This window comes from Aphanomyces astaci, assembly GCF_000520075.1.
Source record: "Aphanomyces astaci strain APO3 unplaced genomic scaffold supercont1.64, whole genome shotgun sequence".
Lineage (NCBI taxonomy): Eukaryota > Oomycota > Saprolegniomycetes > Saprolegniales > Verrucalvaceae > Aphanomyces > Aphanomyces astaci.
In genome coordinates, this window is record NW_009798327.1 from 290,153 (window position 1) to 317,504 (window position 27,352).

General features: G+C 49.3%; 8 protein-coding genes across 18 annotated transcripts; 5 read left to right on the plus strand and 3 right to left on the minus strand.

The window, feature by feature from the left end:
- The first annotated feature begins 126 nt into the window (after positions 1–126).
- On the plus strand, positions 127–7,458 carry H257_14982 (hypothetical protein). Of its 8 annotated transcripts, none has more exons than XM_009842935.1 (18): positions 127–428; positions 487–608; positions 689–744; positions 807–961; positions 1,345–1,710; positions 2,328–2,471; positions 2,531–2,708; positions 3,425–3,532; positions 3,735–3,842; positions 3,951–4,076; positions 4,245–4,285; positions 4,407–4,676; positions 5,358–5,574; positions 6,215–6,356; positions 6,415–6,490; positions 6,590–6,872; positions 6,924–7,012; positions 7,097–7,458. In XM_009842935.1, exons 1-18 carry the CDS (start codon positions 159–161, stop codon positions 7,157–7,159), a joined length of 2,814 nt encoding a protein of 937 aa, XP_009841237.1. In that variant the 5' UTR covers positions 127–158; the 3' UTR covers positions 7,160–7,458. The 8 variants fall into 8 exon arrangements, with proteins under 8 accessions (XP_009841237.1, XP_009841240.1, XP_009841241.1 ...); XM_009842938.1 differs by having other exon boundaries at positions 3,425–3,528; positions 3,731–3,842; positions 7,097–7,247; XM_009842939.1 differs by lacking the exon at positions 7,097–7,458 and having other exon boundaries at positions 3,425–3,528; positions 3,731–3,842; positions 6,924–7,041.
- On the minus strand, positions 7,232–7,788 carry H257_14983 (hypothetical protein). The gene is made up of 4 exons (XM_009842943.1): positions 7,708–7,788; positions 7,602–7,634; positions 7,455–7,551; positions 7,232–7,391 (listed from the first exon to the last, which is right to left on the minus strand). The coding sequence occupies exons 1-4, from the start codon at positions 7,768–7,770 to the stop codon at positions 7,243–7,245; spliced, it is 342 nt and encodes a 113-aa protein (XP_009841245.1). The 5' UTR covers positions 7,771–7,788; the 3' UTR covers positions 7,232–7,242.
- Positions 7,789–8,429: 641 nt separating this feature from the next.
- On the plus strand, positions 8,430–9,964 carry H257_14984. Of its 2 annotated transcripts, XM_009842945.1 has the most exons (7): positions 8,430–8,586; positions 8,638–8,692; positions 8,761–8,806; positions 8,867–8,981; positions 9,073–9,153; positions 9,280–9,564; positions 9,621–9,964. In XM_009842945.1, exons 1-7 carry the CDS (start codon positions 8,498–8,500, stop codon positions 9,646–9,648), a joined length of 699 nt encoding a protein of 232 aa, XP_009841247.1. In that variant the 5' UTR covers positions 8,430–8,497; the 3' UTR covers positions 9,649–9,964. The 2 variants fall into 2 exon arrangements, with proteins under 2 accessions (XP_009841247.1, XP_009841246.1); XM_009842944.1 differs by having other exon boundaries at positions 9,280–9,964.
- A 304-nt stretch (positions 9,965–10,268) lies between these two features.
- On the plus strand, positions 10,269–17,571 carry H257_14985 (hypothetical protein). 3 transcript variants are annotated; one of them, XM_009842948.1, is made up of 10 exons: positions 10,269–10,811; positions 10,886–10,990; positions 11,038–11,115; positions 11,206–11,477; positions 11,876–12,188; positions 12,499–13,011; positions 13,082–14,376; positions 14,487–14,529; positions 14,605–16,656; positions 16,743–17,571. In XM_009842948.1, exons 1-9 carry the CDS (start codon positions 10,347–10,349, stop codon positions 16,501–16,503), a joined length of 4,983 nt encoding a protein of 1,660 aa, XP_009841250.1. In that variant the 5' UTR covers positions 10,269–10,346; the 3' UTR covers positions 16,504–16,656; positions 16,743–17,571. The 3 variants fall into 3 exon arrangements, with proteins under 3 accessions (XP_009841250.1, XP_009841249.1, XP_009841248.1); XM_009842947.1 differs by having other exon boundaries at positions 14,605–16,451; positions 16,555–17,571; XM_009842946.1 differs by having other exon boundaries at positions 14,605–16,451.
- Positions 17,572–17,634: 63 nt separating this feature from the next.
- Positions 17,635–18,291, minus strand: H257_14986 (hypothetical protein). The gene has a single exon (XM_009842949.1). It carries the CDS (start codon positions 18,154–18,156, stop codon positions 17,662–17,664), a length of 495 nt encoding a protein of 164 aa, XP_009841251.1. The 5' UTR covers positions 18,157–18,291; the 3' UTR covers positions 17,635–17,661.
- A 237-nt stretch (positions 18,292–18,528) lies between these two features.
- On the plus strand, positions 18,529–19,621 carry H257_14987 (hypothetical protein). The gene is made up of 2 exons (XM_009842950.1): positions 18,529–19,193; positions 19,337–19,621. Exons 1-2 carry the CDS (start codon positions 18,595–18,597, stop codon positions 19,527–19,529), a joined length of 792 nt encoding a protein of 263 aa, XP_009841252.1. The 5' UTR covers positions 18,529–18,594; the 3' UTR covers positions 19,530–19,621.
- A 1,927-nt stretch (positions 19,622–21,548) lies between these two features.
- On the plus strand, positions 21,549–22,916 carry H257_14988 (hypothetical protein). Its single transcript, XM_009842951.1, has 7 exons — positions 21,549–21,638; positions 21,689–21,867; positions 21,917–22,025; positions 22,092–22,115; positions 22,193–22,226; positions 22,359–22,504; positions 22,656–22,916. Exons 1-7 carry the CDS (start codon positions 21,572–21,574, stop codon positions 22,721–22,723), a joined length of 627 nt encoding a protein of 208 aa, XP_009841253.1. The 5' UTR covers positions 21,549–21,571; the 3' UTR covers positions 22,724–22,916.
- Positions 22,812–25,744, minus strand: H257_14989 (hypothetical protein; the record flags this gene model as incomplete). Its single annotated transcript, XM_009842952.1, has 10 exons — positions 22,812–23,093; positions 23,212–23,235; positions 23,301–23,560; positions 23,660–23,766; positions 23,827–24,742; positions 24,811–24,924; positions 25,003–25,081; positions 25,174–25,368; positions 25,438–25,524; positions 25,601–25,744. The coding sequence occupies 10 exons, from the start codon at positions 25,742–25,744 to the stop codon at positions 22,812–22,814; spliced, it is 2,208 nt and encodes a 735-aa protein (XP_009841254.1).
- Between the last annotated feature and the right edge of the window lie 1,608 nt (positions 25,745–27,352).

A 27,352-nucleotide genomic window follows, 5' to 3' on the forward strand; every position in this document is an offset into this window, starting at 1 on the left:
GTAGGTCGTTGCCGACAACCCAACGATATGAAGTAGGTTTGAGAAAATATTATTCCCGTGAACCTTGTATTTTGTATCGAGTATTGATACTCTGTATTAAATGTGTACTGCTGTAGTAGCAATAATTGTTGTTCCAAGAGCGGAGGAGAAAGGGCAACATGCCTTGGTGGTGGCGTGCGAGTCCATGGGTCGTCAAGACACGAGCGAAGAGCACGTACGTGGAGCGCCAAGAGTCCGGAACGGGACTGTCCATCCGGCATCCGTGGAAGCGCGTGGTGGCGGCGATGCTCCTGCTGGGCCTCAACAGCCTCGTGCACTTGGTGAACCCCGTGGCGATGTCGCGCGCGCCCGTGTCCATTCCTGTGTACGGGACCGCGTTCAACTTTCTCTGTCGACCAACGTTGCTCGACGATACCCTCGGGACTGTGGTAACTACGTCGCACAGTTTGTCCACCCCATAGATCGTTCTCACATGACGCCAACCAGACGATTCGAGTGTCGTTGGCGGTCTTGACGATTGTCCTTGGAGGCATCTTCTCGCGTGCCGTCGTATTTCCCCTCCTTCGTCGCTACCTGTCCATGTTTTCATCTGGCCATGCTGAACTCGGGTACAACGCCTTGCTGGAGCTTCTCATCTTCATATGTGTTTCCGTCACAATTACCGACCCGTTGATACATCCCGACTTAGACGAGTCGAATCTATCAAGATGAGCGGCGGTCTGGTGGCGTCCTCGCATCGCACGGGTACATAGTTTGTAGGGATTCGATCGTAGGTGCCACTCACACATGTCCATGTCTATCATCAGTGCATGCATTCGCCAACGGCGGCCGGCCATATACGATCCAAGTGTACATTGGATCAACGTCGCAAGGGTCATGGACAGTCATGTTGTGTCTCATGCCGTTGATCTTGTCCGTTGTCGCGACCATCTTCAACTTGTTTGTACCTGCCACCCTCCACGTACTAACTACTACCTCAATATGCTCAAATATATTGACCTTTAACCCAAAATTTGGCTGACTTTTGTGCTGATTCGCCCAATCTATCGATCGAATCTTTGTACTGAATTTCGTGCGTAAAGTGGTGATTGGTATCACACTAATTTAAGTCACACACTAATTCGACGTTTATGGTGTCGTCCTGTGGGATTGGTATCACACTACTTTAAGTCACACACTAATTCGACGTTGATGATGGTTTCCTGCAACCTGATTGGCTAAATCCTTCAGCCGATTCTTGTGTCCATTTGGTTGTGTCGATTCATTCTCCATGTCGCTCCAATTTACAAGTAAAAACAACAATAACGTGTTGATTTACTCACACTTGGTGCCACTCTTGTGCAGGTGACGTCCGTGCTTCCCGTGCGATACGTCGACTTGTACCCGGCAGTGCGAGCGTACGTGTTGATATGGAACGGCCTCGTGCTGTTTTGCACGTGGGATGTGATGCTGCAAGACCACATTCGCTGCGACACTGTATTTGACAACTGGATGTTTACGTTTCGCTGGCACGTGTGGCGCCACCAGTGGGTCCGCATCTCGTGCTTTTGGCTCGTTGTCGCAACCCTCGTCGCATACGCCGCCGTGGGCCTCCCGCCCGTGCATGCCGCCCTCACCCAACGCTTCCTAGACCACGTTTCCACCGACTTGTACTTTAACGAGTCGTGGCGCGCCGTCTTCAGCGGGGCCGTGGTCATGCTCGATGTCGTGGTATTAATATTCTCCTTTTACCCAAAATTCAGACTGACTTTGATGCGGATTTGCCAAATCCATCGATGTTTTGTCCTAAAGGACTTTGAATGTCAAAACGTGTCCAATCGTATTGTTGTTTTACCCAAATTTGGACTTGTGTGAGTCATTTCACCAAACGCATTCGAATCCATTTGATCCAATTTAAGCTTGTAAAAACTAGAACAAAGATTAGTATATATATGGTTTTACCCGAGGTTGGATTGGCTGAAATTCTCTATAACGTGATTGGATTGCCTTAGGAGGTTCTTTAATCGATTCTCTTCAAACAGTTCACGATTCAGATGAGGGCTCTAGTTTCGAATCGACTTGACATCCCACGAACTTCAATCATCACATTGGCTCAATTCAATTTTGAGTGAATTTGATTGGCTCATTTTACAAAAACGACAAGTATATTCAACCAATCAGAACTCCAGCGTGATTCAATATTGATTCGACAAACGTCGCAAAATTTGAAAGTTCACTGCGAATTTTCACAATATTACTATATTTCCTTGCCATGATCATGTCAGTCTTGTGCTCGTCCATGACGTGGCACCGTCATTGTTTGGTTTCTCATCGATTGTGTACGTTAGATTTTGATGCAAGACTGGGACTTCCCCACCGCCGCGTCACCCAGCCATGTGTTTATCCCTGGCTTCGCCTCCAACGTCCTGAGCATTCGAACGCATCGATTTCAACTCGCGTTTACGTGCAAATGGATCGTTGCCACCTTGATTGTAAGACCGCCCCATACAATCTACTGTATCGCCACGATATATTTGACAACAAACACTAGATGGTCATGATGCCGCTGGACGTGTGGACTTTTGTACAGCAACTCAACTACACCCCAACCGAATACGGCCAACTGGTCGTGGCCTCCACCCTCCAAGTCGTATCTATGACTAACACGACGGCGCTCGATGCCCTTGCATGTGGACCGCTTTGCTACCGCCACCCGCTTCCCGTCGACGGTACGTTGGACGATTCTCTGTGAATGTGAGACACTGTTGTTGTGTATGTTCAGTGGTTTTTGAAAAGTAGAGTTGAAGGGATTCTTATGGATATTTGGTATTGTCTTTCTTTTACCCCAAATTTGGTTGACTTTTTGTGCTGATTCTTTGCCAAATCGATCGATTCTTTGTCCTGACTTTTGTCAAGATCGGCCAGTATCACACTAATTTCAGTGTCACACACACTAATTCGGTGCTGAATTTGTCGAAGAGTGAATGTTTGATATATCGATGGATTGTCTGTCGATTTGGTGATTCTGCTGCTCAATCGATTCAGAACCCCACTCCAATTTCGAATATATCGACAATATGACGTTCACAATCGAATAATCCCCCGATCACGAATCGTTTTCCCATTGGTCAAAATCTGAAAATGCTTGTCGCGGATTGGCGGCTTTATTTTTTTTTCGTTTTCCTTCGCTCTTTCTTCGGAATCGTTGAACGCCAATGATACTTTTTCGTGGCGAGATGTCGGATCGGTTGAGCGAATCGCTCCAACTTGGGATATTTGTATCAAATTTCATCAAATATATCTTGACGTTTCTACTTGTTTTGCCCATGCTCCAGTGTTCCCATCAGACTTTTTTGTTTCAAATGACCAAGCAACAGCATTTCTCATTTGCCCATGTTTGTGTGGGTATGCAAGTATGAGAATTCTTCATCGTGGGCCTTTGTAGCGGACGTCGTCGCGACGCTTGGCCGGTTCTTTTCGTGGCCCATCGAGGACAAGTTCCCCGCCGTGTGTTTGGTGGCGTACGTTGTCTTCTTGTGCATCCGCATGGTAGGTGCTCCATATATAAGAACAATCGCCGTGGAATATCTTATTTGATATCAAAATATACATGGAATTCATTGTATTTATTTCAATTACTTTCACTATATATATATATATATATCTTACACAAGTCGGAGTGTTCGCTTTGTTAATATTTTCGATTCACTCCAAGGGCAAAAGTGATCTAAAAGGACGAACTGAACTGTAGGTAGTGAACGAAGACAGCCGGTTTGTCGTATCGAGTCAAATGCAAGGCGTGAAACAAGCCATGTACCGCCGCCAGCTCGACAGCGCGACGTTGCCGCCCCATGCAGTGCTAGGTACGTCGGCGTTCGCGTCGTGATAATTGATGATATCGTCGCGATGATATTGTCCTTTTACCCACAACTTGGCTGACTTTGTACACTTTTAAACAAGAATATATGTAGACTTGGTGCGCCTCGCCGATATCAAGCGCTACTACTGGCTTCGACGACATTCGGACGATATTTGCGTCGGCCTGAGTCTCTTTGGTCTTGTGATGATGCTGCTGCAACTGCGATGTATTTGGCAAGGTACGTGTGTGTCTGTTCACTATGATCCGTTTTAGATCCCAGCGACTGTTTTGGATTGAATTGTTTTCTTTTTCTTTTCTTTAAATCGGATGGAATGATGTATTTTATTATGTTGTTCGTATCGAAACGGGACAACTCATCATCTCTCACGACCTCTCTTCTGTATAGTGCAAGTGATGTTTGCCACTGAAACGTACCCCTCCAACATGGTATTGTGACATCGTACTCTATACAAATTCGACTCCATATATATAATATAATATATATCGAATAATATATAATATATATCGAATACGGTATGATGATTTGAAGGGAATGGTTGTGTTGTAGGTGTCGACACCTGGGCAAACATATGCGCTGCTGATCTTCATTTCCACGCTGTTGCTCGTGTTTGAACTGGTCCGTCGGTTCCGCCTCACGGTGGACATTTTGAAACTGCGCCAAAAACTGGCGCCCACCACGACCATGTGGCGGCACCCTCGCATTCGTGCGCAAGTTGCTGTCGAACTGATCGTCAATATGGCGATTGTGCCTCCGTTTGTCACGGGAATGTTTGTCGTCAACGAGTACCAGATGCGCGCCTCAACCTGCCCGCCCCCGGTACACTTTTCATGTTTCCACAGGATAGAACCATGCGCACTGTGATAATCTTGTCCATTTAGTCAAAATGTGGACCTTTGTAGTCATGTTTCCACAGGATAGAACCATGCGCACTGTGATAATCTTGTCCATTTAGTCAAAATGTGGACCTTTGTAGTACTGGTTAATCTATCGATGGATTGAATTTTGGATGTCAAAATGGTCCAGTGTCACACTAATTTATTCACACACTAATTCGATGTTGAATTGGTCGATAATTTGATTGGCTACTTGGTTATTGATCTGGGTTTGGATTGGTCAGTAGTGTCTGCCGATTTGGTGCTGCTCGTTCGGTGGAGCACCCTCTCCAATTTTGAATCGACAATATATTGTCCTTTTACTGAATCGCCAAATCTATCGACGAATCGATTCTTTGTACTGACATTTTGTATGTAAAATGGTGTGCTATGGTAATTATCACACTAATTGAAGTCACACACTAATTTGACGTTGATCATGGTTTCCTGCTATCGGATTGGCTCAAAGCGTCTGTCTATCCTTCTGTACATTTGGTTCTGTCGATTCATTCTTCTCCATATATCGCTCCAGATTAGAAAAACTCTGTACAATACATACATTGTTGAGCATGAACTACGTACATAGTACTTGATCAAGTCTGTGGGTTTGAGTAATCGTATGTAGCTGGTGCGAGAAGGAGCCGATAGGTGCTACCTTGTGCTGCAGTATCCGTACGAAACCCTGGGCATGATCATGTTCCTGCGACTGTACTGGCTCGTCCGTCTCGTGCGCAACCACTCGGGGTTCTACGGCCAGCGCGTCGACTTTATCGGGTCGCTCAACAACGTCAGCACCGACTCGCCGCTGTGGCACTTTCGAGCGATTTTTTACCACCATCCCGGTACGTTTCTATTATTGATCTTAATATATATATACAACATATTGTGCTTTCGAGTGAAATTTCGCGTTGTGGCGTGGTTTCTCGTTGGAATTTAAATCGATTTGATTGGCTACCTCAGATGAGCTCAAAATTATTAGCCAATCAAAACCTTCTCAATGAAATTCAACCAATCAGATCGATTGTGGATCGGTTTGGTTGGCGCGATTCGATTGCACCCCCTCCCCAAATTTGTATCAAATCGACAATAGTAGGTCAAACATTTGGTGTATGTCGAGAATGTATGATCGATCATCATCTATCGCAATGTTTGAATGTATTTTGATACTAGTACCAAATATATATATCGATTCCTATGTATATATATTATTACCCTATCTAAAACATTTGTCAGGAAGTCGACAAATATTTTTTTAAATTTCAAAAATTTATCAAGTAGTGACATAGCCAATTCTTTGCTAAAATGGAGCTCAAAAGTCATCGTTCTCATATCTGGATTGAACGATTCATTCGATCATCCATATGGCGGTGGTTTGATATGTGTATGTATATATGTGTGAAGTATGGTTATTTGTATCATCAATATGTAGAACTGTGGGCGATGTTCCTTGTGGTATTAATAGGTTGTTTGCTTGGGTTCTAGTGTTTGCGTTTTTAACTTGTACGATCCTCACGTGGGTCGCTACGGCCGTGGGGGTGTCTGTGATGGAGCGGCCGTTGCCGTCGCCATTGGACAGCGAAGTCACGGCCATGTGGATGGTGATTGTGACCATGGCTACTGTCGGGTAAGAATCAATGTATCAATCTATCCCCAGTCTTCAATACCCTTGTCATCGTGTGTAGGTATGGGGACTTTGTGCCGCGGACGATGGCAGGTCGGGTGATTACAGTCGTGGGCGGCATTGTAGGCGGCGTCATCGTACGTCCCGAGTTCACATGTGTTGAAGAAGACAAATACCTACATATGCATTATATTGAATTGATAGTTGGACTGAAATATAATATGTACGTGTTGCAGGTCATTTCGATGCTCACGTCGCTGTTCATGGGGTCACTGCAAACCACCCGCGGCGAAGACAAGGTGCTTCATGTCGTACGGTACAAGCGATGGCAGCGCCGGCGCCTGGACGCGTCGGTCAACTTGATTGCCGCGGCGTGGAAACTCTTCAAGTTGCGTCGTCGCTCCAGTTCCAAATGTCCTCTGGACGCCACCGCCCACCGCCGGCTGTACGAATGCATGCAACATGTGCGCGAGTTGCGCTTGGGGGTGGTCACGGAAGGCGAAGACACGGTCGGGTTGGGTACGCTGGTCTATATCGAGTGATTTATCAAGGTGATTTGATTGTGGTTAGTGCGCCAGTGGCATCGAGAATCGATTGAACCGATACTTGCCCAAACCAATGCCCAGCGCAACAAGACCGTGGACGAGTTGGAACACAAGGTAAGATGATGATGATTGATTGATTTGCATGTGACAGGGATACTATCAAAAAGTTGACACTATGGGGTTTTTGATGGAGGTTAGATCCACCAAATACGAGATTTGGCCCATGTTATCCATGAGATTCGATCCAGCGGTCGCAAATAACCCACACGAAACGTCATACGTACCGTTGTGGGGAATGTGTGTGCAAGGCATATATATATATATATAATGTATATTGGGACGTTTTAGCCTTTGTTGTTGAATGTGTGCATGCGACATAGCTTGGCACATTCCGTCAAGTACTTGTCGCCTTCGACTTCGTTGCCTTTCCATTTCTCCAGCTGTCCCAGTTGAGTCAACGCCTGGGCCTCTTGCTTCCACGCGTCCGTGTTGTCTGTTCATTCATCATATTCTACTACAAAATATACAAATATATATATATATATATTGATTGTACTTGGATCCAAGCCGAGCTCCCTCGCTTTCAGAAGCTTTTTCTCGAGCTTGGCCTTTTCCGCTAGTGTGTCGACAGTTGGCACGTCCTTTTTAAAGTACTACTAGACAAGTCGTTTCCAGTTGATGGATATAGACTTTTGCAGCTTACTCGAACTCGTTCAGTAATGTAAATGCTGTGGGGCTACACAAGACATTGCATTCATTATATTTGCATCCTTGTTTGACATATGCAAACAAGAGGATAGATATCTTACTTTGATCTTTGCCTTCTTCTTCGTCGCCTTGGCCCCACTTGGCGCCGCTCCATCCGCCATCATGTATGGCACTCACTGCACACTTGTCTAAAAATAGAAACTACCTTTGAGTATTAATATCTAACTGTATTATTAAGTTCTAAAGTGGAACCAAACGTACTTTATTAGCATTAAGGTCAATATTTTGATCGAGATGGTGAATAGTGTCGAACTTGACCAAACCGTACTTTAGAGGGTTGTGCTCAGAACCACTCGTTTGGGAGCCACCAATTGAACGGTGGAGCTCAAAACGTCGTCATTTCCAAATTTGACCAGTAGAGCAAAGAGTGGTGACCTCTTTGATAGTAGGCATGGATGAACAGGATGATGAATTTACTCAACGTTTCACGACGGTCAACTGACTCCGAAAGGGGATTGATTGTACAACGAGATTCGCTTTACCTCTCTGACCTTTCATCGCATGCAGAGATACGTGGTAGTGTACACACTGTATGAAGACGAACTACGAATAGAACCATCGAACAGATCGCTCGTGTGTAAATGAGGAAAAACCTATATCTGTCAATCCCCTGAGATTTACGGTGAAGATGAAAATAACACTTTTTAACTGCAAACCGATACACACTCGATCACTTTTCTAGTTATTTATGTAGCTCTAGGTAGCGTAGCACACATTATTATATTCATCTTGAAGGCTCAATACAGTAGTACCATGGGCATTTTGCGTAACATGTCATATCCATTCGTGGTAAACTTACTGTGTAACGGTCGCTGCTTTAAATGAAGCCGAATGGCGGACGCTCCAGTCGACGGGACAACCCCATCGTGTTTCTCGACATTACCATTGGCGCCAAGCCACTTGGTCGACTTACCATCGAGGTACATTCGGTCGGTCATAGCTCAAGTTGTGAGATGATTTGGTCTCTTCAGCTCCGCGCAGACATTGTGCCTCGAACCGCTGAGAACTTTCGCGTGCTGTGCACCGGTACTACATAATACCCTTGTTGCTCGATCAAGATGGACTTACACACACATATATATATATCCATACAGGCGACGTGCATGACGCCAAAGGCAACCCCAAGCGATACCTTGGCTGGTTGGTACATATACATGCCTGGTCAATGTCCAACTTGGTTTCATGGTCTTATACGTACAGTCTCGTCCATCGTGTCGTGCGGGATTCGCTGCTTCAAGCAGGTGATATCGATGGCGAAGGCGGCAGTTGTGCGTATGCGACGCCCACGTTTGACGACGAAAACTTCATCCTTCGGGTAACGTTATGCATGAATGTCGATGTGCATGTGAATAATCAACGACATGATCTCCTCACCCCACTCCATCTCTCGTTGGGGACGTTGGTAGCATATTGGGCTTGGTACCGTGGGGATGGTCAATGCGGGGCCCGATACGAACGGGTCCCAGTTTTACATATGCTTCACGGCGGTACGTTGAAGTGCCCGTCTGCTCTCTTTGGGTATTAGCTTTTTTTGTGCGTGGCATCACCAAGGGGAATGAATACTGATTTGAGCGGTGGATTGGTTGATTGGTTGACTGGCTGGGTGGGTGTAGGCGCCTTGGCTCGACAACAAGCACGTGGTGTTTGGGGCATTGCTGGGCGAATCGAGCTTTGAAACCCTGGCCAAGCTCCACGGACTCGCCGCGTCCGAGTCGGGGCGGCCGCTGGACGTCGTGCGCATTGCCAACTGCGGGCAACTCTTTCCAGCGTAACATGAATTCAAGCACGTCATGTGACCACTTGACTTTGGCCCCGATCGATGGACTGGCCTGGAGAATGCTGTCCTACTGTCCCCTCGAGAACACCACCCAAAAGCTCCGGACGCGCCAAAAATACAGGTACTTCAATGTCAGTATTCAATGTCAGTATTGCAAGGGAATAAGTACGAATGTAGGGACCAGCGTTCGAATAATACAATGTAGAACTTTTACCTTTGGAACACGAATTGCCGGTTCCGCCGTTCCCAATGATCATTAATATTAGAGAGGTTAATGGTGACTTCAGCCGCTCGTGAGATGTTCATCAACGCATTTACCTCCACGCAAGAGTAGTCGACCTTGGAGGACGGCCAGCACTTAATACCCAGAAACTGTACATAACATTACCTGTACAATCAATAGTTTGTACCAACGAAGTCTTCGGTTTCAATCAAATTCATGCTCCTGCGAGCTATTGTATCTGTGATCGAGCATTCGCATTGTAGTAATCACCGTAGGAAAACCAAAGCTCCAGCACAACAGTGGCAACATTGGATTCATCGTGTCAGTATACGATGGACATGACGTTAACGCAGCCTCATCCTACCGTACATTGACGTGGCACATGCGTACACAGATAGATACAGTCATATGCCTGGAGTACTCTTTTTCCCTGTGTCCACGCTGCTAGGTATGTACCTGGGCCTTCTCGTGGTTCTTCCGCAAATTTGAAAGTGGCGCGCAAATCCAAAGTTTACGGAAAGTACAGAAAACACCGGATAATAGTTTGGTTCAACATCCGGATGATTTCTTCTACTGTACTCTGGACACAATTTGAAAAACCAATCAAATCGCAAGACTCGACCCCGATCTTTCTAGGACACAACACAAGTTTCACCGTCGAGCGAATCGGTTTTGCTTCCATGAAGGTCGCCGACAGCGGCATGACGGCCGCGGTGGAGTTTGCTATTGAGGAAGGGACACTGGAGCTAGGGTCAATCACTCGCAAGGTGTGGAGACGATCTCCAGTCCCATTGCCAACGACGGTCCATGTCGAGCCTGGACTCCAGACCGAGTTGACGCTGCAAGAGTTTGCCCGACCATGGCGAGCGTTTCGCACGACAAAGAAGCCGTTGCCAGCGCATGAAGACAATGAACCTTCTCCCGAAGTTGACGACTCGCCGAGGAGCAAGGACGAACCATTGTCGCGAGGAAAGGGAAGCGAACGAGTCGACAACATTCTGCGCCATTACGACCCCCATCCCACCTCCGTGACGCCATTGTTTCCGCACGAGTTGCACGCACCCAGTTGTTTCCGTGATGTGACGGCGGTCGATGGATCCATCGCGTTTAAAGTCTCCTGCAAAGTGGTGTTCAACATCGGCGCGGTAATTCCTTGGATTCACCACATGTCCTTTCTCATAAGTATCCACCGAATCATGTTGGGTGGGGGATTTTGTAGATCGAACCCGTGACGTGTCGCCTCGCGTTGTACGACCTCAACTCTGGCGGTCGCACCAGCGAAGAGTTTGTGTTCCAGGTCAACCCCCCTTTGTCCGCGGCCAAGGTACCCACCCCCCCATAACGACCATGTCGATTCTAACCGCGAGGTAGGACGCACGATTCATCAAAAGTGCCATGTTCTACGTCCTTCCCACGCATTATGCGCAAAATCTGTACTTGGTCCTCCAGGTACAAAGCACAACGCTACCCCTTTTGGTTGTAATCTGCATTCTTCAATGGCACTATATATATGTATATGTACTGTGTTTTCATTTGTAGACCTCCAAAGTCCTCCAAGGAGATGCTGAAATTGCATCGTTGCATTATTGCCAGCCCGAAAAGTTCATGTCCGAGGCGGAGCAAGCCAAACTCATCGACAAGGCGGCGGAATGCGCCGCGCGGCTCGGCGGGTCCATCCACCAGCCCCTTGCTTGGGGTGCCGTGTCGCTCTCCGAAGGCATTCGACAAATGATCTTGTATCGGCAAAAGGCGAGTCTCAGCGACGACGCCCGTCTCGCGATGCTTGTGGATGCGTCCAAAGGAACGCTCAAGTACGTTTTGTTGCCTTTGTGTTGAAAAACTTGGTCAAAAATATTAATGTGTCTACCCGTATTTGTCGTTATTTGATCTGCACTATCATGAACTATCAAATGTGAATTATAATTATATTGGTCAATGTATACTCTTATAATCTCAAATCAATGATATATATATATATATGGATATTACGCTGTAAAGTTTAAATCGCTCAGCGGGCACTTAATGGCCTATATATATATATGGAATATTTAAATCAATTGTTCGTATTACGCAAAGGTACAACAAATATGGTATCGACATGGGAGTATCGTTCCTTATCTATATCTTCGATGATACGCGTGGTTGTGAATCGTATATCAAGTTGTGTGGATACATTTGTTTGTCGTGATCAACTATGCGATGTCGATAGGGAAAAGACAGTGCCGTGCATTTGCGAATTGGACATTGAAAAAGTAGACGATGTGACCGTTCGAAGCGCCAAGAAACGCACGCTCGAGATGAAAATCTCGCCCACGGCCACAGCGCTGCTCTACTTGGTCGATCCCATGTTCCATGCAGTAGCGACAGACGCCCTGCCACACACGCTGCAATGGTGTCGAGAGATGCAGCCGTTTTGCCCCCCCCAAGCGGCGGCTACGTGGGGACCGTGTGCAAGTGGCCCCGTGGCAGTCTCGTATATACATGCGCTTTACCTCTATCCCCACGCCATCGACCGATTCCAAGTACGTCGTGCATTTGCACCTACGACTCTGATATCGTTCGTCTGTCTCTGTGGCCAATCAATGTGATGGTGCGGATACTCTTGATCGTTGTTTGGACATGACTCAGGACGACTCAAATCATTGAAGACCGCTGTCGGTTGTTTGGTAGTCTGAACTACATGAAACATCATCGATTTTGATTGTACTGTTTTCACCTATGGTTGCCGCGTTATGAAGGCATTGTGGGATTATTTCCAGGGGAGGAAATAGTTTGGTTTTCTTGCTGTACTCGACAGTGGGTGGTGACGATCGCTTGTATTTATTTGGATAGCATCGGAATGTGGCGGTGAAGGTGCAGTTGGTTCACGACACGACCGAAATCGCATGCTTCTTGTCGTCGTCGGCGTCCGTGGCGGCCCTCACTACCGACGTGTATTGCCACGTGTCGTACCATCAAAAGTCGCCGTCGTTTGAAGACGAAATCAAAATCCTACTGCCGTTGACGCTAGACCCGGCGCACCACGTTGTGTTTACGTTTTACCAAGTGCACTGCAAGAAAATGGCCGCGGGAAAGCTGCCCATGGACATCGTTGGCCGCGCGGTGCTCCCGGTTATGGACAGACAAAACGGTGTCGCTATTCCCGACGCCACACACACCCTTGTGGTCACCGACGGGGGCGGCGGCGTAGTCTCGACCGCCACGGGTGCCAACAATGGCGCGGCACTCGGTGGAGCTCCGCTGTTTCAAGTCCGGTCGCGCCTCTTGTCCACGGTATACAGCCAAGACAGTGCGATTCAGTCGTTTTTGCATCTGTGGACACAAACCGACACGATATCCCACGAAGTAAGTGTCTGTCTATGTGGATGATTGCATGGTTGATAATGACGTTATCCTTTTTTGTGGTGGGATGTAGGAGCTCGTGGCCCGCATCGTGGCCCTAAAGGCAGCGCCAAGCATCGGTGTACGACATCACGCCCTTCGATTGTTTCGGCAACTCCTGGCATACCTCTGCCATGCGCACCGTCCAGTTCGCACCGCGGCCTTTGCCACGTGCTTGACGTTGTTTGACAAGTGCTCCATGTCGTCGTCCGCGGTGCCTTCCGCGACCAGTGGAAGCGCCGCACGCAAGCACCACCACGACGGAAGTGGCGGCGGTTCGATTGTGTTGCAATATATTGACGCGATCTTTGACGAACCCGACAACGCCACGCCGTCGAGTGGTGCTTCTCACGACACCACCGACGGCGGCGGCGACCGTCGATTCAAAGTGTACGAGGCTGTGATTGCAGAATGGACGGCCCTCGTGACAGAAGCGACGCCGTCCGCCGTCATCCCCACCGGGCGAAGCAGCAGCACCAGCACAACCACCCAGCCCAACGAGCCCCGTCGGCTAGCCATGACTCACGCCAACGTCTTGCTTCACCTCGTTTTGAAAAGCATCGCATTGTCCGTGCTATCATCGTCACCATCGACGCAGGATCCCCCTCCGCGCCTCCCACAACCCATGGTGGACGTGGACCTTGTTGCCTCCCTCTTGGACGTGTTGCTCGACGCGTCGCTTCTCACGGACGACGGATTCATCGCTCGAAAGGACATGCTGCAGAGCCTCGGGCGGTTCGCGTTGGCGCTGTTTTGGGTCGTAAAAAGTCCCGTGCCGGCGCTGTGGATTCAGCGCGCCGTGCCGCGTCTGGCGACTACCAACGACTCGGCCGTAATGATCCACATGACGTTTCCATTTCTTCGGATTCTTGCCGACGCCGACGCGTTCGTGGAGATCAACACGATCATTGGCCCATTAGCAGCAGTCGGCAGCAGCTCTCGGCGTCGATCCCATCATGCTCCAAGTAAAGACGACGGCACCAAGAACAATAGACGGCTGGACGATGCGTGGCTCGCACAGCTGGTGGTGACGACGCTGCTCCAGGTGGCCACGGACCAGTCGGAAGAAAAGATCAAGTCGCAGGCCATGGCGATTTTACGCCGGCTCTTGGTCGTGCAAATGAGCGGGGCCAAGTCGAGTCAGAAGGAACGTGTGGCCATGATGTTGCTGCCCGTGGTGCCCAATATGCTCGCACTCACGCGTCGGTTCGACGGCGACGACTCTGCAGTGTCGTCCTCACAAAGCAGTCTTTCCGACAGTCTCAAGCGCGACGTGTTGCTATGCATCATCGCAACATTGCAGCACGTTCCCGAGCGACAATTGAAAGGGTACAACAGTGTTCTATGTCATATACATACAGTATCTTGGGGGAAAACCATCGTGAATTGTCTTTCTTTGAGAATAATCATGCCTCTGTTTGTGTTTGGATGTGTGGCAGGTTTTGGAAGCCCAAGGCGTTGTTGAGCACAGCCACGTACGAGGTACATTGTCACATGTATATATATTATACCTAGCATGCTCAAATAAAGGATCGACGGAGTACCTTGCTTTTGTAGAGACACCACCACACGGACGACGGGACGGACTGGCAGAACGCAGCATTGCAGGCGCATGTGTTGGGGGCGATCCAGACGTTGCGCTACGTGATGGACACGTTTCTGGGCGCCGAGGTGCCGTGGCAGCAAGTGTTGTCGCCAGACTGCGCCGACCAAAGCAAGCCGCCGCAGCTGTCGCTGCTCGACATCGAAGTGTACATGAAGCAGCGCAACAACCGCCGCAGTCAGCTCACGGACGAAGCCACGACGCTGAGCCCTCGTAATAACACTGGCGCGATGGGCAATGGGGCTGGCTTGCCTGGATCTGCAAGTGGCAGTGGCACGCAGCCGCCAGGGGGTTCAGGATCGTCGGCGCACCATCGGTCGTTGCCGCGAAATTGGGGCAAGCACTACATGGCCCAGCGCAAAAACAGCATGGACGTCAAACCCGACGACGGCTCGTCTTCCTCGTCCTCGTCCGCGGACCACGACATGGACGGCCACGCCAAGCGCGTCGCCACTGCCGTCGCGCATACCCTCGTCGCGACCATCCAAACCCTGGTTCACGAATTCAGCCGCAGTTTGGGCGCGCACCCGGCGTTCCTTGCGACGGTCGTGGACTTGTGGTACGCGCTTCTCACGCGGATCGGCCACGGCCACTTTGACGCAGAGGACGTCGTCGTGTCGTCCGTCCTGACGCACCTCACGGCGTTCCTCGGGCGGTTCCAAACGCCGCTGTTTGCGCACTCGAACGTTGTGCTTATGGCGGACGATGCATGGTGTGAACGCCTCGTCGTGCTCGCGGCCAGCGGCGCGTCCACGGCCCCGCTGGCCGCGACGTTTGTGTGCGACCTCCTCGCCACGAGTTTTGACCAGCGCGGCCATTTTCTTCGTGTCCAACATGCATTGGTTCAAGTCGTGGCCAAGCAGCTCCACTTGCCGTTGCTGACAAACGTGTTGGATGCCATGGACGCGTTTCCAGGCGTGCAGACACCGTTCCGGCCGCGCCTCACGAGTCTAGTGGCGTCGCTGCGTCGAGTGGTGACCACATGGCAGCAGTACGAAGCCGCCATGACGACTTGGCCGTCGAACGGGGCGACGATGGGCCAAGTGGAGTCACTCACGGACGCGCTAGTGTCGGTGGCGATGGCGATCCCCCCCGAAGAAGTCGGACTGTTTGACGTGCATGTCAAGTTCATCGATGCGCTGGCCCGGGTGCACGTCCAATGCGGTCAGTTTGCCGAAGCTGCGAAATGCAAACTGCATCTTGTGGACATGGCCACGACTCGAGGCGGTGGCAATAATAATCATGGTCGCAGTCGTGGGGGGCGGGTCGTGTCCACCGACGAGTTTGTCCTCGTGCAGTACAAGCTCGCACTCACGTACTTGTCGCCCCAACATGGAAACGTTGTCGCATCTTCTGTGACGTCGTGGGCGATGCCCGACATGGCTCTGGCGATCGCCCAAGACATGCTCGCAGTGTGCCACAAGGTGCAAAACTACGTCGAGTATGCGACGACGCTCAAGATCATGGACAGTGTCGTGGCAGGGGTGCTGGCCCAGCAACGAGGCAAGCCAGACGACGACGCCCCGCCCGTGTCTCGGTACTTTTTAGTCGCGATCGTCGGGTCGGCGTCGACTAATGTTCCCGACTTGGGCATCGAGTTCATCTACAAACGGTCTGCGTTTTGCCACGTGTCTGAGATGATGGCGTCGATCGAGTCGGGACTGAACGCGAGTTTTCCGCATTTGAAAGTGAAACCCATCAGCATGGCCAAGCTGGACGCGTCCACCGACCCCGACACCGTGTACGTCAAGGCCACCCCCGTGGAGCCCATGTTTGTCGGCGACTGCGGACGCGCTTTCATGTACGAACCCGTGTGTATGACTATCATCCAAGGCACTCATGTGAAAGTGTGAAATCGAGTACTGTATTGGTCGACATGTTGATTCAGCAGTTGGACTTGATAGCATCGTGAATATTGCAATGAACTATACGATGAGCACACATGTCTATGAGATGTGTATCAACATGATGCAACGCCGTCATGTGAAACTCTAGCGAAGTTTGGGGTATGGTTGATTTTTCAAGTGAAAAAAGCATTCCATATCGCTGCTCTTTAGTTTGTAAACGATATATATATACATGACTACTGTAGGTGGAGCAGTCCGTTTTCCGTGATGAAGCACCAGTTTGTGCGCAAGATGGTGTTGCGCGTCCGCCACGACTTTCCGTACCTGTCGATGCGCCAAGCCGTGGTTGGCAAGCAAGAGATCATCCGATGCCCATTGGACACGGCCACGGACGACATTGCCAAGCGGACGGCGTCGCTCCTGAAGGTCGTTCGTCGGGACGAGAAAGGACTACCCCACGACGTGAAAGCGATCACGCATCTGTTGAAAGGCAGCATCAACACTGAAGTGAATGGCGGCGCCCCCGAAGTGATCCAGACGTTTCTCGCCGCCGGTGTCGTATGCGTCGACAAGGACGCGATGCCCATGGCACCGGCCATTCAAGCCGAGAAACAAACGGAATTGAGGACGACGTTGGTTCAGTTTCTCAACGTGGCGCTGACCGTGCTCGCAATCAGTCGCGACTTGTTTCGACGGACCAACCACCACCACCGGTCCGTGCCGTCGGCGTCCGCGGCGGGGTTGAGTAGTACTACTATAACGAGTCCAACGAATAGCGCCACGAGTAGTAGTACTAGTAGTAGCAACAACTACCACCCGAGCGAAGACGCAGACGTACTGCAGTTGGCGCCACTGCAAGAAGAGTTTGAGAAAGCGTTTGGAAAGATCGTGGCGGTGCTGGCCGCCTCGTACGCCGACGAGCCGGACGACGTGGCGGCGTTGCGTGCAGCGGCGGCATTCAAGCTCGGCCTTACGGTGTAACCATGGCCACAGAAAAGCAAACAAGCGCATGAGAATGCGAATGAAGATATATAGTATGTGGTAAGAGACAATGGACTTGTTTGTGTAAGCGGAGGGAGGGCTGGCACTGTACCTGTGATGCGCATGGAACCGATGTGGAAATTTGAGAGTCTCGAGGTCAGACATGAAGGATGCATGAGATGTCTATTTGCCGCCAAGGAGGAGTTCCTTGGCTTCGTTAATCTTTGAACTGAGGAACGTCGATCCGCCAGTGTCGGGGTGGTTCGCAATGAGCAGCTTGCGGTGGGCGTTGCGGATGCGGTCGGGGCTGGCGCTTTCGCGGACACCCAGGATCAACGCGGCTTCTCGTCGCGTCATCTTGTCTTCGAACGGACCGTCGTAAAAGTTGCGGTACGACATGTTAAACACGCTTGACGACGAGGAAGCCCCAGTTCCAGACGGCGACGACGCTTTTTTGGCTTGGTACCCTTCGTACGCTTCGAGCAGGTACTTGCCCCCAAGGGCGGCGGCAGCAACGCCAAGACTTCCAACGACAAGGGCGTTATCCTGGGAACGTGTCGCATGCAACGAGCGGCGTTGCTGCGATGCTACTTGCAGTTGGGGCATGCATCGAGGCAAGACAGACGACGTCTGCGTCACGCTACGCGAGAGCGCTCGCTTCATCAACTGCGGCAACATGGTCGTTGATGGCGTCGTGAGTGGAAGGTGCGAATTCTTGCGCCATCGAGGTTTAAACGCATGCCATTGGTTGATCACAAATATTATTAACCAATCAAATCAATTTCTTGCTTGCGATGCTTGATAGGATGCAAGTATAAGAACCACTCCACTAACTCTGGGCATTCGTAGCACACTTCTCCTGACGCTGCCATAGACTATAGGCTCGCTATTCCAACAGCATCGAGGCAATCATGCTATATGAGGACGCCGTAACTGCATCTTGGATAGGAAACCTGTCAAACTAGATATTAGTTGCCACGGTATTGGTTGTGGGCCAATCCCATGAACAATCGGGTTCCCGGATACGGTTGTTATCCGGAATTCAATTCACTGGTCGCGAAGGTGCTTTCGGCCTGGCGTGAATGCCGCTAGTTCTCCTTTTGATCTTTGCTAACCATGCCCCGCGGACCTCGCCATCACTTGAAGCGCATGAGCGCCCCCAAGCACTGGATGCTTGGCAAGCTCGACGGTATCTGGGCCCCTCGCCCTTCGTCGGGTCCCCACAAGTTGCGTGAATGCCTTCCCTTGATCATCATCCTTCGCAACCGCCTGAAGTATGCTTTGACCAAGCAAGAAGTGACGATGATCGCCATGCAAAAGCTCGTCAAGGTGGACGGCAAGGTGCGCGTCGACCCCAACTACCCTGCTGGGTTCATGGACGTCGTGGAAATCCAAAAGTCCGGCGATGCGTTCCGCTTGTTGTACGACACCAAGGGTCGCTTTGTGATCCACCGTGTCAACGACGAAGAAAAGAAGTACAAGTTGGCCAAGGTCATTCGCCAAGAATTGACCTCCAAGCAAATCCCGTACATCGCCACCAGCGACGGACGCACCATCCGCTACCCTGACCCGCTCATCAAGGTCAACGACACGGTCAAGATCGACTTGGAAACCGGCAAGGTCGTGGACTTCCTCAAGTTCGAAACCGGCAACTTGGTCACGATCACCGGTGGTCGCAACGCCGGTCGCGTCGGTACCTTCCACCATCTTGAAAGGTATGGACACACCCTAAGACTCATTGCGAGCTGGGTGTGACGGTGTACGCACTTCGTCGTGGTTGTTCTCCCTGGCTTATTTAAGCCTCTCCCGTCCATCCATTTATCCCTCCCTCCATCTCGTTGCTCAAATCCTTGTGTAGACATGCTGGTTCGTTCAACATTGCCCACATCAAGGACTCGACTGGAGCTGACTTCGCCACGCGTGTCGGTAACGTGTTCGTGATCGGCAAGGACAACCGCCCGTGGGTGTCGTTGCCTCGCGGCAAGGGCATCAAGCTCAGCATCATCGAAGAAAAGAACTTGCGCGAAACCAAGGCCGCCCAAAAGAACTAAGTGTCTTGCCGGTGTCTCATGTAGGTAATCAACCATCGCTGCATAATAATCAAGGAGAACATTGATCAAATGTACGCTTCCTTGGCAAAGTACTCGCAGATGATTGCTCTAGTGTGGCTGGCATAAGTAGAAGCATTCATCGTACGAGAGACAGCATACCTAAACTATGTTAGGTCATTGTATGAGAGAGCAAAAGCATCGAGTTTGGGCGATGGCGCTGATTTTGGTCTGGTCGAGCTGAACACTCGCGACTTTAGTAACGTTAGTCGGGAGTACTGTACCCATATCTCTGGTCATAGGATATGGCTATTCCCATTTTGTGAAGTGATTATAGGATGACTGTGGTCTGCCATCCTCAGGAGGAGACGTTTTACTATTAAACGCCTCAGTTCTTTCAGTTAAACCCACGAAATGTTGACGTTAAATCATTATTAGTTACGTTTTTTACCTGGTAATTAGGTTAAACATTGTGAATAATCCGGATACAATGAAAACGTTCGTACGGATAAGTGCTGTATACAAAGACCATGATATACTTGATACTCCTTTTCGGCCAAAATGTACGTGGTTCCATATATATCCGTACAAAAAGGCCGGTTGGTTTAAATTCTATTACTCGATCAATATTTCACCAATCGAAATTCTGAACCGTAACTTCTGTTGGGCTTGTCCAGTTCTATCGTTATTACGGTATATTTTCCTAAATAATATCAATACAAAGTTGGAATAGCTGTCGAAAGTCAAGGCATCTTTATGTGACTTGCACTATACCAAAAATCTCGCAGACGAAAATAAGCTCGTCAAATTCTTCCGGATAGAAGAATTTTGGGGCAAACCCAAATTCATTTCGTTGTGGAAATATCAATTTATAGAGGCTTTAATGTATTACGTCGTAAGTAATTTGCATACTGATTTCCCTCCAACTTTTAAACGGCCAACATTATACATATTCCACAGTATATAATATTTTGAAGGTATTATTTATTGATATAACCCATGAGAACCAGTAAAAACATTGGTCGTAAGGGCCAATATCATGCGCTTTTTGGACTTCTTTGTTCCGGGAACTTTATGTCGTGTAATCGTGCGGTGGGGGGACAAGCAGTAGAAAAAGAAAATTTCGTCCATGTTGTAGACATCTTGAGGATTGTAACCATTCGTTGCGTTTAGGACATCTTGCTGCCCTTCAAGGACTGCAGCGAGCGGCATGGAAGCGGCTTCGCCGTGTTGGAGCTTGCTGGTGAGTCGGTGTTTTCGTTGTTACTTGTGTAACCATCCTTTTGAAAAGGATATACGTTTGTCTTCGGGGATCCCGTGCGCGTCGCAAAAGACGCCCGCCTGCTTCCGGATGAGTTCTCCGGTGATGCAGACGCCCAGTTCCTCACAGCGTAGTACCCATTGGAGGACTTCATTCTCGATGGCTGGTAGCTTAACTTCTCGGTTAATCGAACGAAATTTGTTGTCCGCTCGGTTTTGCAGATTGGCATGTCGTTTAATTACATTCCCAATTGTAGCTTTTGTTGGAGTGGAAACGATGTGTTCGCCGCCCATGCCACCAGCTCAGAGTACGTCGCTTCTGGGCGACGAGTATGCTCAGCACACAACGCATGCTTGTCAACCAAGGACATACGCACCTTCATGTTTCAAAATAACACAACGCTACAGTATTGATGCCTTTCACTCTTAGCATTTGAATTTTCAAAACGTTCTGTGTAAGTTAATAAATATAAGATTATAAAAATTATAGATTTTGCCCCGTTTAAAAGTCAGAGGGAAATCAGTATATATTGCCTTTTTTGCAGTTTGTGCACCAAATTTGCGAAGACTGATTTTTCGTCTTCGCATCATACAATTTTGTGTTTATTTTATTGAGGACCAATTTATGATTACAGTTGAAAACCGAACAAGTGATCATACATCATTTTGCAAACGTATATGCCGACAATTTATTGCAAAAAAAGCAAATTTCTCGTCGTGGGTCGGTTTCGACTCGCAAAACGGTTTCAAATGTCGGTTTTGATCGCATTCCCCTGCTGATCGTCATGGGCCAAGACTTGTCAAAGCAAGCGAACCGTCTGTCCATTGCGGCAGTGTCGCACATCACACAATGTCGGTCTCATGTGCACAGACCCGATGTCACATATATTCCTATGCTGTAGTCGACCGCGACGACCTGTTGGAACTGCGGACGGCGTTTGAAGCGGCGGTCAAGCCCACGCCCGACAATGTCAAGAAAGTACGACAAAGCCCCGCTCCATCTTCGTCATCCAAGGAGCGCGTGGAGCCCAATCTGTCGCGCGATGACTTTAACATTGCCGTGGACCGCGCCAACTTCTACGTACAAAAATCCACATGATGTCATGCCTTTGATCCTTTGTCTGGGGCAGGCATCCGACCGTGCGATTCTCGATCGATTGTTCACGATGATGGACAAAACTGGTGATGACGTGATCAACGGCCGCGAATTCCTCGTGGGGGTCGCCCCGCTTGTCAAAGGTATGTGTACGTCGTCCCACGTTGAACCAGAACTAACCAGGTTATGATGACATACATTCCCCAAAGGCAACTTGACGTCCAAACTCGCATGTACGACATGCATCATTCGCATCATGTTGTCTTAATATCTCTTCCAAACCAACCTCTTGAAATACATAAATGTGTAGTGGCCTTTGAAATGTGGGATGAAGATAGCACGGGGTAACTACGCGGTCTCCACCCATGTGATAGCATCTTGACAGAATCAAATCTGTTCCCTGACCTTTTCTACGAAACGATGACGAGAACTTCATCACCTGTCACTCACTGGTATATTATCATCATCGAGTGTAGCGAAGTGGACGCAAAAGGATTTCGCTTCCTCGTCACGACCATGACAACAGTCGCGTCATACTTTGGCGACCCCCCCATGACAAAGAAAGACGTGGCGGCGCTCACCGCCGATGTGTTTGGGGCTGCCGACACCATCGAGTATACCAGTACGTGTCGAAATGATTGGGCTGTTAGTATTAATACATATATATTAAGTATACAAGATGGGCGTGTAACGTTCGTTATACATGTATGACTTGCTTGATTCACGTCAGGATTCCTACTGCACGACATTTATGAATATGTATGTAACCATAGAGACCATTCCCCGTATCGCAGAACACGCGATTGTCGACGCGTATGTGTCGCAAGACGGCAACAACTAAGACATTGAACCATGCCGATGGCCTCTTTCTCTCCCTGCTGCCCTTATGAAAGTAATTCAGAATGCTGTTGAGGCTTGAAACATCAATGTTATGCCGAGTTCTCGTCGCTGCCCCATACGATCGAGTTGTCTGAAAGTCGCCCTGCAAAGTTCTGCGCTTGGTGCACGCGTTGCTTTTGTTTGAGCATGGCAATGCGACTGGGGACGGGCTTGTCAAAATACTGGTCGCGCTCGAGGTGGAATTCCCGTCGGTTGATGGTCAAGAGCGCCGCGTGGGCGGCGGGAGGTGCGTCGACGAGTTGCGGTAGAGCTTGATACATGACGTTCCCCGACGACGACGTCGTCACAGATATCGGACACATGTTCGAGCCCTACGCAGCACACATATATATATATCCATGTCACAAGCATAATTACTCGCTTTCATACAGTAAGCTAAAAAAAGAGTGAAAAGTGAGGAACAGGGTGGTTTATATGTGGTCACATTACGCGAAAGATGGGCAGCGACCGCGTCTACAACATACCAATACGTCCAATTACAATGGGTATATATATGTAGGATAGGTTGCGTCATATACCAATATGCACGAAGACATTGAGGGGGCGGGCGATCCCCCAGTTTGAAGAAGTTGTGGGGAATCAAGTGCAGCGGCGTCAACACCAAGGGGCGGCTTGGTCAACCTGACGCCCACGACAAGAGCCTCCGTGTGCTGTTCGAGTCTGGGGGGGCTCCCCAACGACGTGACGAGCTTGTCATATATACCACCAGCAGTAGCAGACAATCCATTATCCAGCAATTTGGGACTCGAACAAGTTGCTTTGGCTTTGATCAGGGCGCCTACATATATATATACGTGCGATTCAAATTGCGATCATGGTGTCGTTGCCTCGATACAAGAACATCACGAGTCAGGAATGTGGTTTTGGTGGTTGTTACCGCCGCGCAATTTGTTGGGCGAGTGCCGAAGCGCCGCAAAAGACGACGGCTGAATTTGCACCCGGATCGTGTTGGCTTGGTTGATCTCGTCCACAACCAAATCCGACCTACGGACTTACCTTGAAGAACAAATACTTGACTTGATATAAGAATACACGACCCCTTACGGCCGAGGAGTCGTGGCTTCCCCTTCGTCAACTCCTGACTGGCATCGTTTGCCTTGTGCAAACTCGTCGGGGGCGCCTTCCGTCGCGGCGGACGTACCCTGCGGCATCGCGCTTTGCATGAAGCTCTGCCGTCCCACGCGCAAGCTGTCGGGTGTCGGCTGTTGGGTAAGCTGGTGGATGTTGAAGTGGCCACGTGCGTTGAGCGATGTGTGACGCGGTCGTCGGCTCGACTGTGTCAGCACTTGATGCGCCGACGCAAACCGAACCAATCGCACTGCAATCGCGTGCTTGTCGATTGCCGTCTCGTCGTCTAGCGTCTGATCATCGCCTTCTTCTTCGTCGATTATGTCAGATTGGTGGCTGCTGCTGCTGGTGCTGAGCTGGTTTTGGTGACTATTGGCGGCAGCATGCACGGCAGACGATGGGGCTTCAGCAGGAGCATCGTTTGAATTTGGGTCGTTGGGGGTCGTGGAGGAGTCGTCCGGGGTTGGTGAAGGCGTCAACGGCATAATAATGATATCCCGAGCGGAACGTAGTTTCTCTGGGGCTAGGGCTAATGGGGCGTCGGTGGCCTTGGTCGTTCGAGGTTTCGCCTGTGAAGTGGGAGCTGGGCGTTTGGATGTTGTGCGTTTCGACGACGCACTAGTAGACGATGAACCTCCCCCCGCCTGTCGTTTACTTGAACTTGCAGGCGTAGGGGAAGTGTAATTTGCTTTCGTGGCCATTGGATTCGACTTGTTCAACGTGGTCGCCAACGGCGGCACCCTCCGTGGATGTTTCTTAGGAATGTCCACCTGTACACTAATTTGGGTCGGCCTCTGGTTTGCTTTGGCTTTCGTGGATTTGCTTTGCAGGGGGGTATCTCTGTCGTCATCGCTATCGCTGTTGTCGCTACCTTGTTGGATACATTTGATGTCTACCAGTAGCCCGTTCAATAGTGTTGTCAAAATTCACATATATATATTATCACAACATCCTCCGTACCCGTGCACTCCTTGAGCCGGCGGCGACCCCTTTCGTCCATCACAAAGATGGACGATGTAATGCCATCTAAGAACGCCACGTAATCCGCCGGGTCCAAGCTGTCGACCCACAAATCTACGCCAAAGCGGGTTTCATGCCTTGGTCCAATATGATGATGATGTATGAAGTACTAAGTATCATTGTTGTACTAACCTGCCAACTGGAATAAACTGTCGAAAAACATCACAAAACTGAGCGCGTCGCACCCTTTGCGGTCGATTTCCCACTCTGCCTGTGCACATACACATACATTTACACCTGTGGTATAGTAGTACATACTATTCGTACTACTATATGAAAACGTCGTCACACATAAGGACGAACCTCCACGGTGGCGGCGGCGGAGGCCATTTGAAACGACGAGTCCAAGTATTTGGCCACGCATAGGTAGAAAGCCACGTACCCGCCCTTCTCCAAGCAGCCCAAGTCGTCGCGCGGCCCATCAAAGTCCCACAACACTTGCACAGCATTCACAATCCCTGGATGCCGACGGAGGCCATACCGAAGGACGAGCGATTCCTGTATATACATGTATGGCGGATATGAGGAAATCCACATGACGAACAAGCATCGTGTACATATGTATACCCGGGAGTAGAGGGTGCCGTCGTCGTCGTTGCGGGGCTTGGCGAGGTCGGTCAAGTGCTGTCCGTCGGCGACCAACTGCGCTTGGGCCTGCCGGACAGTATATATAGATGTGTGGGTTTGTGGGTTGGGATATGGAGATAGATATATGGAGGAAGGTACGTACTGCTTGCAGCGCGTGGGTCTGAATCGCTTGGTATCTGCGCAGCTGGTTCTCGTCCAACTTGGACGTGTTCACGACCACTTTGACCTTTTTCCATAGAACCTTCCCGTGCAGCCGCCGCCCACAACCCACGTCACCTGCGAGCATGCGTCCACACAGGAGGACCAAAAATCTATTCTTATCCCTGCTAACTACACTTTACGATGTCAACCACACTTTATGATGTCATGATAGGCCTTAGAACTTCTTGTTGATCGTGACCAAGCGCAACGACGACCTCGACTAACTGTATATCTCATGGCTAACGTTAACGTTAATAATTGCAATTTACTCCGAAGTAGTACCACTCTGGTCCGTAATGTTTGTCACATTGTTTTTGGCGTGGTGCCATTCGTCTAAATTTACGACTTGAATTGAACTGATTGGTGCATTGGAAAGGTAATGATCTCATCTTTGATTGGCTAGTTCGAGCTCCTCCGAAAGCACTTTTTTGCAGGAGATACAAGCTTGAGAGAGCATGAGGTCGATTTTGTAAAACGAAAATCATCCGGTCAGCGTTAAATGCCATTGCTATCTCGTGCACTCGATGCCCAATACACGTACTAACCCTATGCGAAGCAAGTACACATACTAGCGAGATCCAAAGACGTTCTGCTCGCTAGTTGTTCCATGCAGCGTCGAGTCACAGTAGATAACCACACCATGCTGACATATAGCCATGATGACCCTATGAAAGACATGCTCTCGGTTATAGCACCTGACAGTATAGATCTATTGTTCGTTCATTAAGGTCACCCCCACATTCAGCGTTGGCCCTGACATACAGACCTCTCGCCTTGGCGCGACGGCGGCCAAACATGATGGTGGCAGATTTTGGGGTATAAACCTCTACGTATCTATAAATATATGTATTTATGGAGGCAGATTCTGAGAAATTTGATGAATTTCATACTGAAACCAAGTCAAATACAACATGACAATCTTTATGGACCAGAGTAGTAGTACTGTATGTACTGTCTGATACTTTGAATTATTTATATGGATTTCAAATATCCGTGATAGTATCATGTGTCATCCAAACGTCATCCAACATTAAAATTAGGTCATATCCTAATTAGTAGATATGAGAGTAAATTAGGATTATGCTGGGTCATTGCATACAGGCCTCGTCCGGGAGCGGCACGGCCTACGGCCTACCTGCCGCTGCCCGACAAGAAGAAAAGATAGATCATTCGGTGAAGTGAGAAGCTTAGATCCGCGCTCTCGTGCGGCCGCGCTTGCGCAGACGGCCTCCCGGGCGCTCGGGGCCAACGTAAGGCTTGGTCACTACTTTAGGTTTCATCCCACAACTTCATCCAATTTCATCCAATGTCATCCAAATTTCATCCTTGCTTTTAATTCAACAATTATATTATATTAACCATAGTATCCAAGGTTGGTATTAATATTCAATGCTGTCCCGTAAGTCTTAAGTAGTACATACTTACGTGGTACTAGTAGTACTATAGCAGTACTAGTACGTAGCAATATAGTAATGGCCGTAGCTTGGTGCTATTAATAGCTACTACTATTAATACGTAGTAGTAAGACTATTATTAATAATAGTAGACTGTTGTTAATACATCACAAAGGGGGGAGAAAATGAAAAAATAGTATTTTTTTTATATAACGTGACTACTTGTTTAGTTCTTGAGGGTTTGGACGAATTCGTAAAAGGCAAACTCGGGGCAGTGGAGGCCCGCGGCGTAGACGAAG

Coding starts and splice junctions, on each gene's coding strand:
- H257_14982 (XM_009842935.1), top strand. CDS start 159: ATGCCTTGGTGGTGGCGTGCGAGTCCATGGGTCGTCAAGACACGAGCG. Junction 1,711..2,327: donor TGGTCATGCTCGATGTCGTG/GTATTAATATTC, acceptor TGTGTACGTTAG/ATTTTGATGCAAGACTGGGA. Junction 2,472..2,530: donor GGATCGTTGCCACCTTGATT/GTAAGACCGCCC, acceptor AACAAACACTAG/ATGGTCATGATGCCGCTGGA.
- H257_14983 (XM_009842943.1), bottom strand. CDS start 7,770: ATGATGGCGGATGGAGCGGCGCCAAGTGGGGCCAAGGCGACGAAGAAG. Junction 7,552..7,601: donor ACATTACTGAACGAGTTCGA/GTAAGCTGCAAA, acceptor CTTGTCTAGTAG/TACTTTAAAAAGGACGTGCC. Junction 7,392..7,454: donor GGAGCTCGGCTTGGATCCAA/GTACAATCAATA, acceptor ATGAATGAACAG/ACAACACGGACGCGTGGAAG.
- H257_14984 (XM_009842944.1), top strand. CDS start 8,498: ATGGCGGACGCTCCAGTCGACGGGACAACCCCATCGTGTTTCTCGACA. Junction 8,693..8,760: donor CTTTCGCGTGCTGTGCACCG/GTACTACATAAT, acceptor ATATCCATACAG/GCGACGTGCATGACGCCAAA. Junction 8,807..8,866: donor CCCAAGCGATACCTTGGCTG/GTTGGTACATAT, acceptor TTATACGTACAG/TCTCGTCCATCGTGTCGTGC.
- H257_14985 (XM_009842946.1), top strand. CDS start 10,347: ATGAAGGTCGCCGACAGCGGCATGACGGCCGCGGTGGAGTTTGCTATT. Junction 12,189..12,498: donor ACGCCATCGACCGATTCCAA/GTACGTCGTGCA, acceptor TTATTTGGATAG/CATCGGAATGTGGCGGTGAA. Junction 13,012..13,081: donor CCGACACGATATCCCACGAA/GTAAGTGTCTGT, acceptor GGTGGGATGTAG/GAGCTCGTGGCCCGCATCGT.
- H257_14986 (XM_009842949.1), bottom strand. CDS start 18,156: ATGTTGCCGCAGTTGATGAAGCGAGCGCTCTCGCGTAGCGTGACGCAG.
- H257_14987 (XM_009842950.1), top strand. CDS start 18,595: ATGCCCCGCGGACCTCGCCATCACTTGAAGCGCATGAGCGCCCCCAAG. Junction 19,194..19,336: donor ACCTTCCACCATCTTGAAAG/GTATGGACACAC, acceptor ATCCTTGTGTAG/ACATGCTGGTTCGTTCAACA.
- H257_14988 (XM_009842951.1), top strand. CDS start 21,572: ATGGGCCAAGACTTGTCAAAGCAAGCGAACCGTCTGTCCATTGCGGCA. Junction 22,026..22,091: donor GGTCGCCCCGCTTGTCAAAG/GTATGTGTACGT, acceptor CATTCCCCAAAG/GCAACTTGACGTCCAAACTC. Junction 22,116..22,192: donor CTTGACGTCCAAACTCGCAT/GTACGACATGCA, acceptor ATAAATGTGTAG/TGGCCTTTGAAATGTGGGAT.